This window comes from Aquarana catesbeiana, linkage group LG13 (assembly GCF_042186555.1).
Source record: "Aquarana catesbeiana isolate 2022-GZ linkage group LG13, ASM4218655v1, whole genome shotgun sequence".
In the NCBI taxonomy this organism is placed as follows: domain Eukaryota; kingdom Metazoa; phylum Chordata; class Amphibia; order Anura; family Ranidae; genus Aquarana; species Aquarana catesbeiana.
Window position 1 is genome coordinate 100,732,124 of NC_133336.1, and position 13,123 is coordinate 100,745,246.

Sequence of the window (13,123 nt, forward strand, 5' to 3'; positions counted from 1 at the left end):
TCACTGAATGTGGACTGTTTATTGAGTTTGCATTGATTTCAGCATTAAGCACTTTGCACATGTGGAAATCATTGCAAACTCATTAAACAGTCAACATTCAGTGACCTAGGCCAAGACACAGCACTGGCCATACACATGATGTGGAAAAAGAAAATGGGATTCATCAGACAAGGTTAGCTACTTCCATTTCTCCATGTTTCAGTTCTAATGCTCATATGCCCATTTTAGGTGCTTTTGGCTGTGGACACAAATCAGCATGGGCACCCTGACTGTTCTGCGGTTACACAGCCCCATACACAAATAACTGCAATCCACTGTGTGTTCTGAAACCTTTTTATTGGAAAAAGTATTATTTTTTCAGCAATGTGAGCTACAGTAGTTCTTCTATTGAGTCTAACTACATGTGCCAGTCTTTGCACCCCGCATGCATCAATGAGTCTTGGCTACCCATGACCCTGTTTTCCTGCCTTGGAATGCTTTTGCTAGGTCATGTTCGCTTGCTGCCTAATATATCCCACATACTTTCAGAGGCCATTGTCACAAGATAATCAATTTTATTCACTTTACATGTCAGTGGTTGTAAATGTATGGGTGACCAGTGTCTCAAATTCCAAGAAGAGATTTTGGAGAGAAGTAACCAGTCTTGTAATGAAGATGAATATGTCATCAGCATATACTACTACCTTTTTTATTCTGATTTGGGGAACACAAATCCAGTGATTTTGATTTAAATCAAATTCTGCCTCAGCTGTACCCCATGGTTAAATTGGAAGCTAATTTAGACCGTATAGGTACCTTTGTGTCAACATCAATTTTGCCTAAATCCCCCCCACTCATCCTTAGTGCTGTAATAAAATATTTACAAGTTAGAGCCTATAATCACATCTGAATAGTTGTTTATGTTTCTATTCTTGTAAAGGACCTTAAACTGCTAATACTACTTGTAATTTTTCCTTGTCAACTTTGTGGCCAGTCAGAATTTATACATTGCTTTGTACTGAAGAAAGCTTTTCTTTTTAGAAACTATACTCATTTCCCCGTTAAACAAGATTGGATCTTAACAGCTGTCAGATCCTCTCCTGTTTTATAGAAATCTCACACTGCATACCCACATGCATGATTGATGAACCTCTTTCAGTGTGCATTATTCAGAGAGTAGTTGAATGCCACATTAACCCAATAAAGTAGTGCCTGAACAATATGTGTAAGTCTGTCATAGTGTGCAGGGAGGCTGTCAGGAAAGAGGCTCAAGAAGTGGAATGCATGTGATTCGCTAAAGGCGAGGACCTTTTAAACTGAGAATGTTATACAATAAAGGAGGGTATGCTTAAGACGCACACATGCACTTTTATTCTAAGAGGGAAGAACGGGTCATGTTTTTGTGGAATGATGGGCTCAATTAGGAGCATACATTATGGTATTAATGTCAATTTGTTATTAGTGCAATAAAGACAGCCATTTAAGCAGCAAAACACCACATTTTATTATCATGAAGTAAGTCTGCAGTCCTAATTTTCCCTTATCCCTTATCGAATGCAAATGCTAAAAACCAGTCAACACATGCACATATTCTTTTTCTTAGCTACCACCTCTTTGTATGGAACTGCAATAAATATTAAGCTTGGGTATGTGTGATAAAACACATGCGCATATAGTATGCTTGTCTACACTTACTGTACTTCAGCATTCACCCACCTTTACAGATGATGTCTGCTTAGCTGCTGAAGATAAGCTCAAGCTGTATCTCCTGATGATCTAAAGGATTGAGTTGACAGTATGATTGCCTGATGACTTGCAGCAACAGCAGTAGCGTGCCTTATGGGCTCCAGCAAGCGGACTGCACCTAGAATTAAGGCTGTCTGTACAAAATATATCTGTTCTGCCTTTTTCGCATAGCAATTGATTGGCTTTATATAGCATGTTGTGTTTCAAGTAAAAATAAGGGATCAATGTTGTTACTGGATTATCTGATTTGTACTAAATATGCTGGTGCAAAAAAAAAAAAGAGAAAAAACAATGGAATTGTGTATGTTTTATTTCGCAATTGTAGTACTGAATAGTGGACCCCCACTATAAAGCAAATCTTGTACCAAGCTGTCCTTCTAGACTTTCTGAAAATGCTGATTTCTGGCCCTTCTGACCCTGACCTGCATACTGGGGTCAGTAATTCAGACTGCACTGAAGTCATTGGATCACTATGATAGGCAGGCAATTGCTATTTTCTGAAGGAGAAGCAGTATCAGCTCTCACAATTCTTTCAGTACTGTACAGGTTTTCTTTATTGATTATTTAAAGTTCCTATGAAGGAAATGTTGGGTCATCCAGTGTCTAGAGTACGCAAATGAAGACAAATAGCTCAGCTGGTTCATAATTTATTTATTGCGATGGGCACTTTATTGTATTTGAAGAAAAATGCATAAAGTTAGCAGCTTCACTACAGCACTTACCAATGACCAGAAAGCAGTGCTTGAATTTGGCATAATATTTCCATTTAAGAGAATATAATTTAAGATACATTCCAGTTTCTTTAAATAACAGTAAACTGTCATTGAAAGAAAAACGAAATAGCAACTGAATGCAGTTTCTCATTTCATACAGTAAGACAAAGAACAGCACAACATATGTGTATTTTATTAATCTAATATACTAACATGAAAGAAAGGAAAAAAAAAGTCTTGCATAGCTACGTCTACAGACGGTTAAGGCACTTAATCGATTAAGTTCATGGTCGAAAAAGTGTTAAGAACTAACTTTTCCTTTACTACCTTTACCTTCAACTGCCTGAAGCTTCTTCTCCATGTATATAGGTAAATGCTACCATTGTGTCACACTAGACTATCTTACATAGGTAAACTTATATAGTTAGAGCTCTCGGCCACAGAGATATCCAGCAGCTTACAGTTAATACCTAAGGCCATGACCATTTCAGCCTGTGTACATCCAACTGAATTCCTTTAGGCTTCATAGCATAAACATCCTTACAAACAGTCGCAACAAACTTCGATTAACTTGACGTCTGTGACTAGCGTCTGATAATTATTTTTTTGTTTTAAATGACATCCTTAAAAGCCTCATTGGCAAAGTTAAAAAAAGAAAACTGCATGCTTCTCCAGACACAGAATCATTTCTAATTGTTGGGTGAGTCTGCATTATTTGTGGTTTCAAACTTTTACAATAAACCTGCACTTCAGCTGCTGTGATAGGAGAAAATGACATAGCAGCTGATGTGATGGGAGTTTTGTGCACTAAGTATGTGTGCCAATTAGCCCTTTTTAGTCCTTGGGCAGTCAAATGTATGGCATTTTTCTAATGAGATGTCTGCCCGTGGTTTTATCACTGACAAAAATCAAGATTTTCTGGGAAGCAGATGCAGTCTGGCTTAATATCACTGATTTGCAAACTTTTCCCATTAGTCCTCACTGGTTTGCTCCAAATCGTAGTTACTTTCTTCTATGTTTTAAGTGACTTGAAAAATGCACTACTGCTAAATGAGCCTGATGTAGCACTGGTTTATTGATACATTGTAGTAGTGATATTTTTTGTTCTGGAAATCTCTTATTTTGTTGCACATTTGTCTGCAGACCTGTTTATATAATACACATCCACAGGCAGGTTGCGGCACTGTTGGGAAGATGTGGACTATGGGTAAATGTGTCCGTGTGGGTAAGTCTTTGTTCCAGATGCAGTCTCCTCCCCATGAATCTTGCTTTCAGTGAAATGTTCAATTATTATCCGAGTTGGTCTTCATACTGTTTGCGGAAACAGTCACCTGCTGGGAAGAAATCCCAACATCTCTCCTGATACATTTTCCAGACATAAGATTCCTGAAAGAGACATAAAATGAGTGATTTGTAAATGCATGGAAAGAAGGTAATTTCATGTAATTTTCGGTATATTTATTGTTTGGTAACAATCAAATGAAAGCACCACTGCTAAAACACAGCTTGTTAGAAAACATAAAATAGCCCAAGATTGTAAATTACATCTTACACGTATTGTATAGAATTATGAACTAACAATAAATCTATAAATTTAACACTGCATTTGTACATTGATAGGGTGGTCTCTCTTTTGGAGACATTTGGGGATTTATATTCAGATATTTTCAGTCTGATTAAATTGACACAGTAACAGCTGAACCAGTTTTGGGGATGTTTTCGTGAGCAAAAAAAAAAAATCGTATTTTTTGATGGACCTCTGAGTTCTGAGTTACAGATCAAAAATCTGTAAATTAATATTTGCTTTTTACCTATCAGCAGTTCAATGGCTTCACTATTATTGACCTCTTGTGAAAATTCATGAGTGTAACTGGGTTAGTATTGTAACAGTAGGTGGTCTGCTTTTTTCGGTGTGAATTTATCAAGTTGAGTTCCCTAGGGGCTGGTTTGCCTCTCACAAATGTGAACCAGAATGTCAGTCTATGAATCATTTATTGCATTTTATTGAAGCTAAACCATTAACAAGAACTCTTTCACTTATATACTCAAAGATACACCCACTCAGCTAGCTGTAGATTAAGTATTCAAATAGTTCTATCAATAAAGGGGAACCACAGCCAAATAAATATATATGTTTTATCATAAGGTGTGTTTAATGGAAATTCAGGGGTGTAAACCACTGGCCCGTACCAAACCACTAACACAGGTTTGAAAGTGAGGCTTTTAAGGACAAGCAAGGAGATCACCTGGCATGTACATCTGCTATTCAGTTCATGTTGGGTAAACTAGATATGAATATTAAGAAAATTATTATTAAGAAAATTCGGAGCTACAGAGTTGTCCCAGACTAAGCTAAGGAGCTACAGAGTTGTCCCAGACTAAGCTAAGCCACATCGGAGCTACAGAGTTGTCCCAGACTAAGCTAAGGATATAAGCATAGAAAAATATTTGTAAATGTCTATAAACCACCAAGCAGCAAGGCTTCATCAATGAACTGCAAACACTTAACTGCTCCTAAAATAGTGGCAGAAAGTGAAGAGCGACAGAAAACCTACCTGGCCAGTGTGTTCCGTTTCGTCTTTATTAATTATATACATAAGGAAGAACCTGAAACAAGCACAATGTTATTCACATAACTCAAAAAGATAAGGTCAGAGAATTTATTTAATTTTATAAGTATTGCTAGTGTTTACTGTTAATGAGCTCTGAAAAAAAGGCTGACACATGAGTATTTCTAGCAGATAAGCATTACAAAACATAGAAAAATTCCTATTTTTATTAAATGGACCAAAATGTTGTTAGCTTTTTTTCCCCTCACTGAAGCCATTCCTGTATCTCTATTTTGGAAAGTTGTTCAGATATTTTAGTAAAATATATAATAGCAAAGGAAAATAATTTATTTTTGGCACCATGATCTTGGCACTGTAAGACTATGAGGTTAGTAAGGTAAGTACGTAGTCTTATGGAGCAAGTTACAGTTAATGTCTGGTCAAACTAAAGTTTTTTTTTAGGGGTTAGGTTAAGGCAGACTTTCTTTACTCCAAACATGTTTTCAGAAAGTCACTTAGATGAAACTAAAGTAAATATTGAGCTAGTGATATTAATTAAAGTAGAAGTTCACCCTAATACTAAAATCTCTAAATCTACTGGCCTCCACAATCTAATTCCTCGTACACACAATCGAACATTCCGACAACAAAACCGTGGATTTTTTATCGACACATGTTGGCTCAATCTTGTCTTGCATACGCATGGTCACACAAATGTCGGAAATTCCGATCGGCAAGAACGCGGTGGCGTACAACTTGCACAACGAGCTGAGAAAAATGAAATTCAATAGCCAGTGCAGCTCTTCTGCTTGATTCCGAGCATGCGTGGACTTTTGTGCCTCAGAATTGTGTGCACACGCTCGGAATTTCTAACAACTTGTTGTCACAAAATTTGAGAACCTGCACTCAAACATTTGTTGTCAGAAATTCTGACAGCAAATGTTCTATGGAGCATAAACACAGTCGGAATTTCGAACATCGAACATTTCCCGTCGAAATATCTAACCGTGTGTATGAGGCATAAGACTAACCTACAGTATCTAGTCCTGTAAAGAATAAATCGCTATACATACCTTCTCTGAAGCCGCTCTGGCTGTCAGAGGAGGCAGCCAATGACGGAAGTACCATAGTAACTCTATGAATGACGTCACGTCCCAGCTATTGTCAGATGTCTTTTCTGCAGAGCTTTCGCTGCTTCAGAGCGGCTTCAAGTATCTATAGCGATTTCTTCTTTACAGGGTTAGATAGGTTAGTCTTAGATTGTTGATGCCAGTAATTTAGACATTTTAGTATTAGGGTGAACTTCCACTTTAAGGACCACATCACACCGGAATGCAGTTTTCTGCAATACACACATTCTCTTGCTTTGAATGAACTGTAAATGTAGCAAAAAACAGGTTTTCTATTTTTTTGCACCACACCACAGCACAGCACAACATATATTATGGGTTGTGCTGTGCTATGACGCAGCTGTGTGCTTATGAGTCATTTGGGTGTTATTTGAAGTTCTCCTAGCAGTCTGAAATGTATTGTGATGCCATTCAGTCATGTGGAGTCAAATTTTACTATGTGTTACTGTAACGTGATGGTGTGAACAAACCTTAACAGTGTAAGATGACCATTAGGAGTGCTTGAGGCCTAATGTGTGGGTTAAACAGGCAAACTGTTTTGGATTAAGTGGAGTGAGTTTTTTTTATTGCTGCCCTCAGGGCCGAAACTAAGGGGGGCAGGGGGGAAGATGCCCTGGATGCTGCAATGAGAGGGGTGCCAGGATGGGGGGCTGTATACTGCCCCTTCAAAAGCAGCAGATAGTGTCAGAAATTATAGCAGTGCCTGTAATCATATCAGTGTTATGTCGGCAATGATCAGTATAATTCCTGCTGTGTCTCTCCCCTGCCTCTAAGGTGTTATGTGGTGGCAGGCACCAGAACCCGGGTAATCGTAGTAGGTGACGGGAGGACACGCCCAAGTTGGACGGTGACTGCATGTAGTTGGCCAGCTCTGCCCTGCCGCTGCTGTGTCCACTCTCCAGGGAAATGCGGGCAGTGTGAGGCACCTGGCTGTAACAGAGAGAGACCAAACAGATCTAGGGTCTGGATGCGGAAGAGGCGGTGGGTACATGTCAGGGGGAGCCGAAGATAGAGAGGATAGACATTGGAGATGCAGGTGAGAGAAAACTGACCCCCCCGCTGTGCACATCACTGTATAGCACAGACCAAATAGAGTGTCCTATCCTCATCAAGTTGGCCGGTGACTGGTGAAGTGAGTTTGGCTCCACCCCGTGCCATAAAATGCAGGCAGTGTGAGGTGCCTTTACTGTGCAAGGAGAGACCGAGCAGGCTCCAGGAATTGGAAGTTGTCCTGTCCTATCCTATCCCACCCCACCGCTGTCCTATCTCATCCCACCCCACCCACCCCTTTCCTATCCCATCCACCCCACCCCTGTCCTTACCACCCCACCCCACCCCTGTCCTATCCCACCAGGAGACATGTATCAATGTAAAAAAAAAAATTTAATGATCGTTTTTTCAGGAGCAGTGATTTTAATAATGCTTAAAATGAAACAATAAAAATAAAATATTCCTTTAAATATTGTGCCTGAGGGTCCTTAGTCTGCCTGTAAAGTGGCGCATCTGTGCGATGTGTAGAACAGTGCCACAGCAATAATGACATTTCTAAAGGAAAAAATGTAATTTAACCAATTCAGCCCCAGAAGATTTTACCCCCTTCCTGACCAGAGCACTTTTTGTGATTCGACACTGCATCGCTTTAACTGACAATTGCGCAGTCGTGCGATGTTGCACCCAAACAAAATTGACATCCTTTATTTCCCATAAATAGAGCTTTCTTTTGGTGGTATTTGATCACCTCTGTGGTTTTTATTTTTTGCGCTATAAACAAAAAAAGAGTGACAATTTTTAAAAAACGCATTATTTTTTACTTTTTGCTATAATAAATACCCCCCAAAAATATATAGAAAAACAATTTTTTTCCTCAGTTTAGGCTGATATGTATTCTTCTGCATATTTTTGGTAAAAAAAAAATCACAATAAGAGTATATTGATTGGTTTGTGCAAAAGTTATAGCGTCTACAAAATAGGGGATAGATTTATAGCATTTTTATTATCATTTTTTTTTACTAGTAATGGCGGCGATCTGCATTTTTTATCATGACTGCGACATTATGGCGGACACATCGGACAATTTTGACACATTTTTGGGACCATTGGCATTAATACAGTGATCAATGCTATAAAAATGCATTGACTACTGTAAAAATGTCACTGGCAGTGTAGGGGTTAACACTAGGGGGCGATCAAGGAGTTAATTGTGTTCCCTACTGTGTGTTCTAACTGAAGGGGGGAAAGGACTGACTAGGGGAGATGACAGATCGCTGTTCATACTTTGTATGAACAGACAATCTGTCACTTCTCCCCTCAGAGAACCGGGATCTCTTTGCTTACACAGAGAGATCCCGGTTCTCGCCATGTTACAAGCGATCGTGGGAGCCTGGCGGTCATCAAGACCACTGGGCACTCGCATCGACTCCAAGGGGGAGCTGCAGGTGCACACGCGTGCCTCTGGCGGCACGTGTGTGGCCCCCTCGCGCAGCCGAGCCATGTTGCCACAGTACAACTGCAGCGGCTGGTCGGCAAGAGGTTAAACTTTCTCGCGGCTGTATTGTATTGATGGCTCCCGGCAATATAGAAGAAAAGTGCAGGAAAAAAATGTCCCAGTCCATACCAGGCTCTTCGGGTCTGGTATGGGTATTAAGGGGAACTCCACGCCAAAATGTAAAAAAAAAATAGCACGGGGTCCCCCCCAAAATCCATACAGATCCTTATCCGAGCATGCATCCTGGAAGTCAGGATGGGAGGGATGAGAGAGCGCCCCCCTCCTGAACCATACCAGGCCACATGCCCTCAACATAGGGAGGGTGCTTTGGGGTCAGAGTCTGCGGGCGGGGGGCTTATCAGAATCTGGAACAAGGGTACCCCCAGATCCCTTGTACCCCTACCCATTCACCAAAAAAGTGTCAAAAAGAAAAAAACAGTTTTTGACAATTTCTCATAAAAAAAGAAAAAAAAAAGTGTCCCGCGATGTCCATCCATCTTCAATCACACCGCCCGATGGACCTGAAAAATTGAAAAAAGCAAAAAAAACTCCGCCTCCATGGGATGCCTCCCGGCGACTGCTGTCTTTTCGCTTTGGCAGCTCTTATATAGCAAGGGTGGGGCCACCCGCTGACCTAACCGGATGACCCCGCCCCTCTGACATCACATGACATCACATAACAGCTGTCATAGCCAAGAGACAGCAGTCGCCAGGAGGTCTCTCATCGAGGCGGAGCTTTAATTTTTTTTTTCTTTTTGGGTCCATCGGTCAGGTTGGCGTGATTGAAGATGGATGGACATCACGGGACACTTTTTCTTTCTTTTTTAATAAAGGAATTTTCAAGCAGCCTGGTATGGTTCAGGAGGGGAGGGCACTCGCTTGTCTCCCCCCTTTCCTGGCCTGCCAGACTGCTTGCTCAGATAAGGGTCTGGTATGGATTTGGGGACCCCGTGCCAATTTATTTTTGAATTTTGGCATGGAGTTCCCCTTAAAACCTATGTCAGACCCAAAGGGCCTGGTATGGATTTTGGGGGGACTCCACACTTTTTTTTTAAATTTTGGCGTGGAGTTTCCTTTAAAATCCATTGCAGACCCAAAGGGCCTGGTATGGATTTTGGGTGGGACCCCACGTCACTTTTTTCTTAATTCTGTCATATGGTTGCCCTTAACCACTTAAATACACTGTATTTGCTCTATATACTCTGCACTGCACTATATACCCTGCACTGTATTATATATATACTACACTGAAAGCACTATATATTCTCCACTGTATTATATAAACTACACTGACTGCACTATATACTCTGCAATGTATTATATATACTACACTGATGGCACTATATATTCTCCACTGTATTATATATACTACACTGACTGCACTATATATACTCTGAACTGTATTACATATACTATACAGACTGCACTATATACTCTACACTGTATTATATACTACACAGACTGCACTATATACTCTGAACTGTATATATATTACAGATTGCACTATATACTCTGCACTGTATTATATATACTACACAGACTGCGCTATATACTCTGAACTGTATTATATAAACTATACGGACTGCACTATATACTCTGAACTGTACAATATATACTACACTAACTGCACTATATACTCTGAACTGTATTATATATATATACTACACTAACTGCACTATATACTCTGAACTGTATTATATATGTACTACACTGACTGACTGCACACTACACTAACTACCTGCCTAATCTACATTCATTCACTATATATGGCCGCCGTGTAAGCAGAAGCCTTATATAGTGTCTGGTGTGGACTTTGCCCATGAGCCATGATTGGCCAAAGGCATCCTACCTTTGGCCAATCATGGCTATCACAACACATTGCGCTGTGATTGGCCAAAGCATGCAGGTCAGGTGCATGCTTTGGCCAATCAGCAGCCATCAATGGCCACATGTTTATTTGTTCTACCAACAAATGAACACCCGATGTTCGACTCGAACATTGGGGCTGTCCCTAGTCATTACTTATCTAAAAAAACACTGGGAGATTTGAAATAGGGTGCTCTGAAAAAAATTTGCATATAGGCATTGGAAGGTGTTTGCACTTGAGCTCCCTCATCAGTTCTAATAGGTATTCCAGCCCCACAAATAGGTGTAGGTTAATGTTAACACTATCCCTGCCCCAACATACCCCAAGTGTTAGAGTCAGATTAAGTAGATTGGTTATAGGTCAGGGACATGAGTGCACACAGTTTTAAATCACACCTGTTTCCATGCCAGAAGCACCTTTCTGAGAATATTTGTGTAGAAAAAAATGGTGTACTCATCATAGTGAAATAAAGGACTGCCAGCTTCTCATGTAGGCAAATTAGTAACACTTGTTGAAAAAGACTGTTAATATCAAAGACCCTATTGGTCATATATTAAGATCGGTGAAAATTTATGGACAGTTATTTCTGCAGGCAAAAAGGTGTAAATACTCACTAGAAACATTTAGCGGCTCGCTTTGTAGTTCCTAATCTATTGAGTGACATATTTGATTGCAATGGCAGTAGCTATGACAGCTCATGTTTAGGCACTCTCACTTCACAGCACTATATATCAGCAGTAAAAGTAAAAAAATAAGCATGATATGAGCTGACTTCAGAAGACATTTGTAGATATCCTGTAGGAATTAACATTTGACACCTGTGGCTATACAGCGTCTATTTGAAAAGGTCAGTGTGGAAGAATTCCTTCAGCTATGTCTTAGATTGCACATGAAATGTTTGAAGGGATATTTAAATTATTTTCATCAGTTGTCTCTACCTGTCTTCCTTTTCCATATGCTATTAGCTACCACTTTTCCCCATCACACACAGTACAGATCTGCAGCAGAATGAAAGAAAGTGTGTGCAGGAGTTTGCTGCTTCAACTGTTTAGGATGCATGAATAAAACTGCAGCACAATTAAGTTCTTATCTCACATACATGCCTAGTTGTGAACATCCATCTTCTTTGCCTGGCACAGTTTTTAGAGAATACAATATTTCATAGAGAAGAACCAGCACTCACACTGCTAAGCAGAAGAATACATTTCTACTTACAGATAGTTGGCCAAATTGTGCTCTTGTAAGGTGTGTGTTTCAAAGCCATGCGGTGTTGTGTCAAAGTAATCATTTCCAATTCCACAAATGAAACATTTTGTCTGAATGGAAGAAAAATGTTAAAGGCTTTAATTTTGGGTAGTATGGATACATTGTAGTACAGCATCCTCTTTAGGAGAAACAAACAAAAGTGACTGACTAAAGTGTAAAATAAAAGGAAAAAAATATGTCTTAATGGTGTTGATTTACTAAAACTGGAGAGTGCAAATTCTGGTGCAGCTCTGTATAGAAACCAAATGAGTGCTTCTTGATCGGTCTTCCTTCAGCCGGCACATCGCTCTCTCCCGGATCCCCGCCACGGGGCGTCAGTCTGCAGCATTCCCAAAGAGGAGGAGGGGGCACCAGAGCCGCACAAAGGAGGTTCGAGAAAAGCCTGTCGTGACGATCCTTCTGGATGTTGGTTGGATGCCCATTGGTTTATGCACATCGGGTCGGCTTCAGTCTTCTGGATATCTCTTCACCATTTCAGGGGAGTCGAGGGATGCTGCAGTGGTTCCAGCCTTCCGGAGATCCTTTTACAGCCGTGGTGGGGCTCAATGTTTTATTGACTCCATGTCATAAGACACGGGAGTCCACGTCATCCGGTAAGAGTACCCACCCTTCTCTACTCATTGATGTTTTACACCTTTGATGTCACTCTTCAGTCACGGATTTACATTGTCCATCACTGACTTTGTTGTTCCACCTGCGGATTCACATCACCCACACCTGCCTGTGCAGGGCTTTCCTAACACTTTAATTTGGATTGATTGTTTTTCACAGTGCGGACTTATTATTATTTTGCATACTATGTGTGGATTTTGAACTCTTGTTCCACCACTAGGTGCATCATTTATGTTTTGATTACACCAACACTTCACACTTTTTTGAGAGCTGCATTTTCTTTAGATCTGCATAGAAACAAGTTAACTTAGATTTTTTGTTTTTCTGTTCAGAGGTTAATTCAGGGGTCAGCAACCTATGACCCGTGGGTCGCACCGAGCCGGCCGCCGCAAAATGTCCGGCCCATCAGTGCACGTGATGAATTTACATGCACCCGACCCGCGGTCATTAAAACCCCCTCCACGTCGACCGTATGCATGCAGCTGCGCCGGCGGTTGGCTTTTTTGGGATAAAAACTGATGCGGCTAAGAAGCCGTTCGACTATTATCCCAAGCAGAGGGAGGGGACGTCCCCCCTCCCGCCGCCTTCCGCATTTCACCCGGGCTCTCTCATTCTACCGGGAGGCCCGAGCGACCATCTGGCACTTCTGCTGGCTGGCCGGATACCCGAACAAAGCCAGAATCGGCTTTAATTGGGTCTCCGATCTAATAATCTCGAAGCGGTGTCATGACGCCAAAATTAAAAAAATTACAGCATTCAAAATGGCCAAACTTGGT

General features: G+C 40.7%; 1 protein-coding gene across 7 annotated transcripts in view; it reads right to left on the minus strand.

Moving 5' to 3' along the window:
• Positions 1-2,356: 2,356 nt before the first annotated feature.
• RYR3 (ryanodine receptor 3) overlaps positions 2,357-13,123 on the minus strand; it is a 1,082,755-nt gene continuing 1,071,988 nt past the window's right edge. For all 7 annotated transcript variants that reach the window (XM_073608696.1, XM_073608694.1, XM_073608691.1 and 4 more), the window contains 3 exons: positions 11,685-11,785; positions 4,994-5,045; positions 2,357-3,824 (listed from right to left, as the gene is read on the minus strand). In XM_073608696.1, the coding sequence (XP_073464797.1) occupies positions 3,729-3,824; positions 4,994-5,045; positions 11,685-11,785 (249 nt within the window). In that variant the 3' untranslated portion in view covers positions 2,357-3,728. The remainder of the gene's footprint in view (positions 3,825-4,993; positions 5,046-11,684; positions 11,786-13,123) is intronic.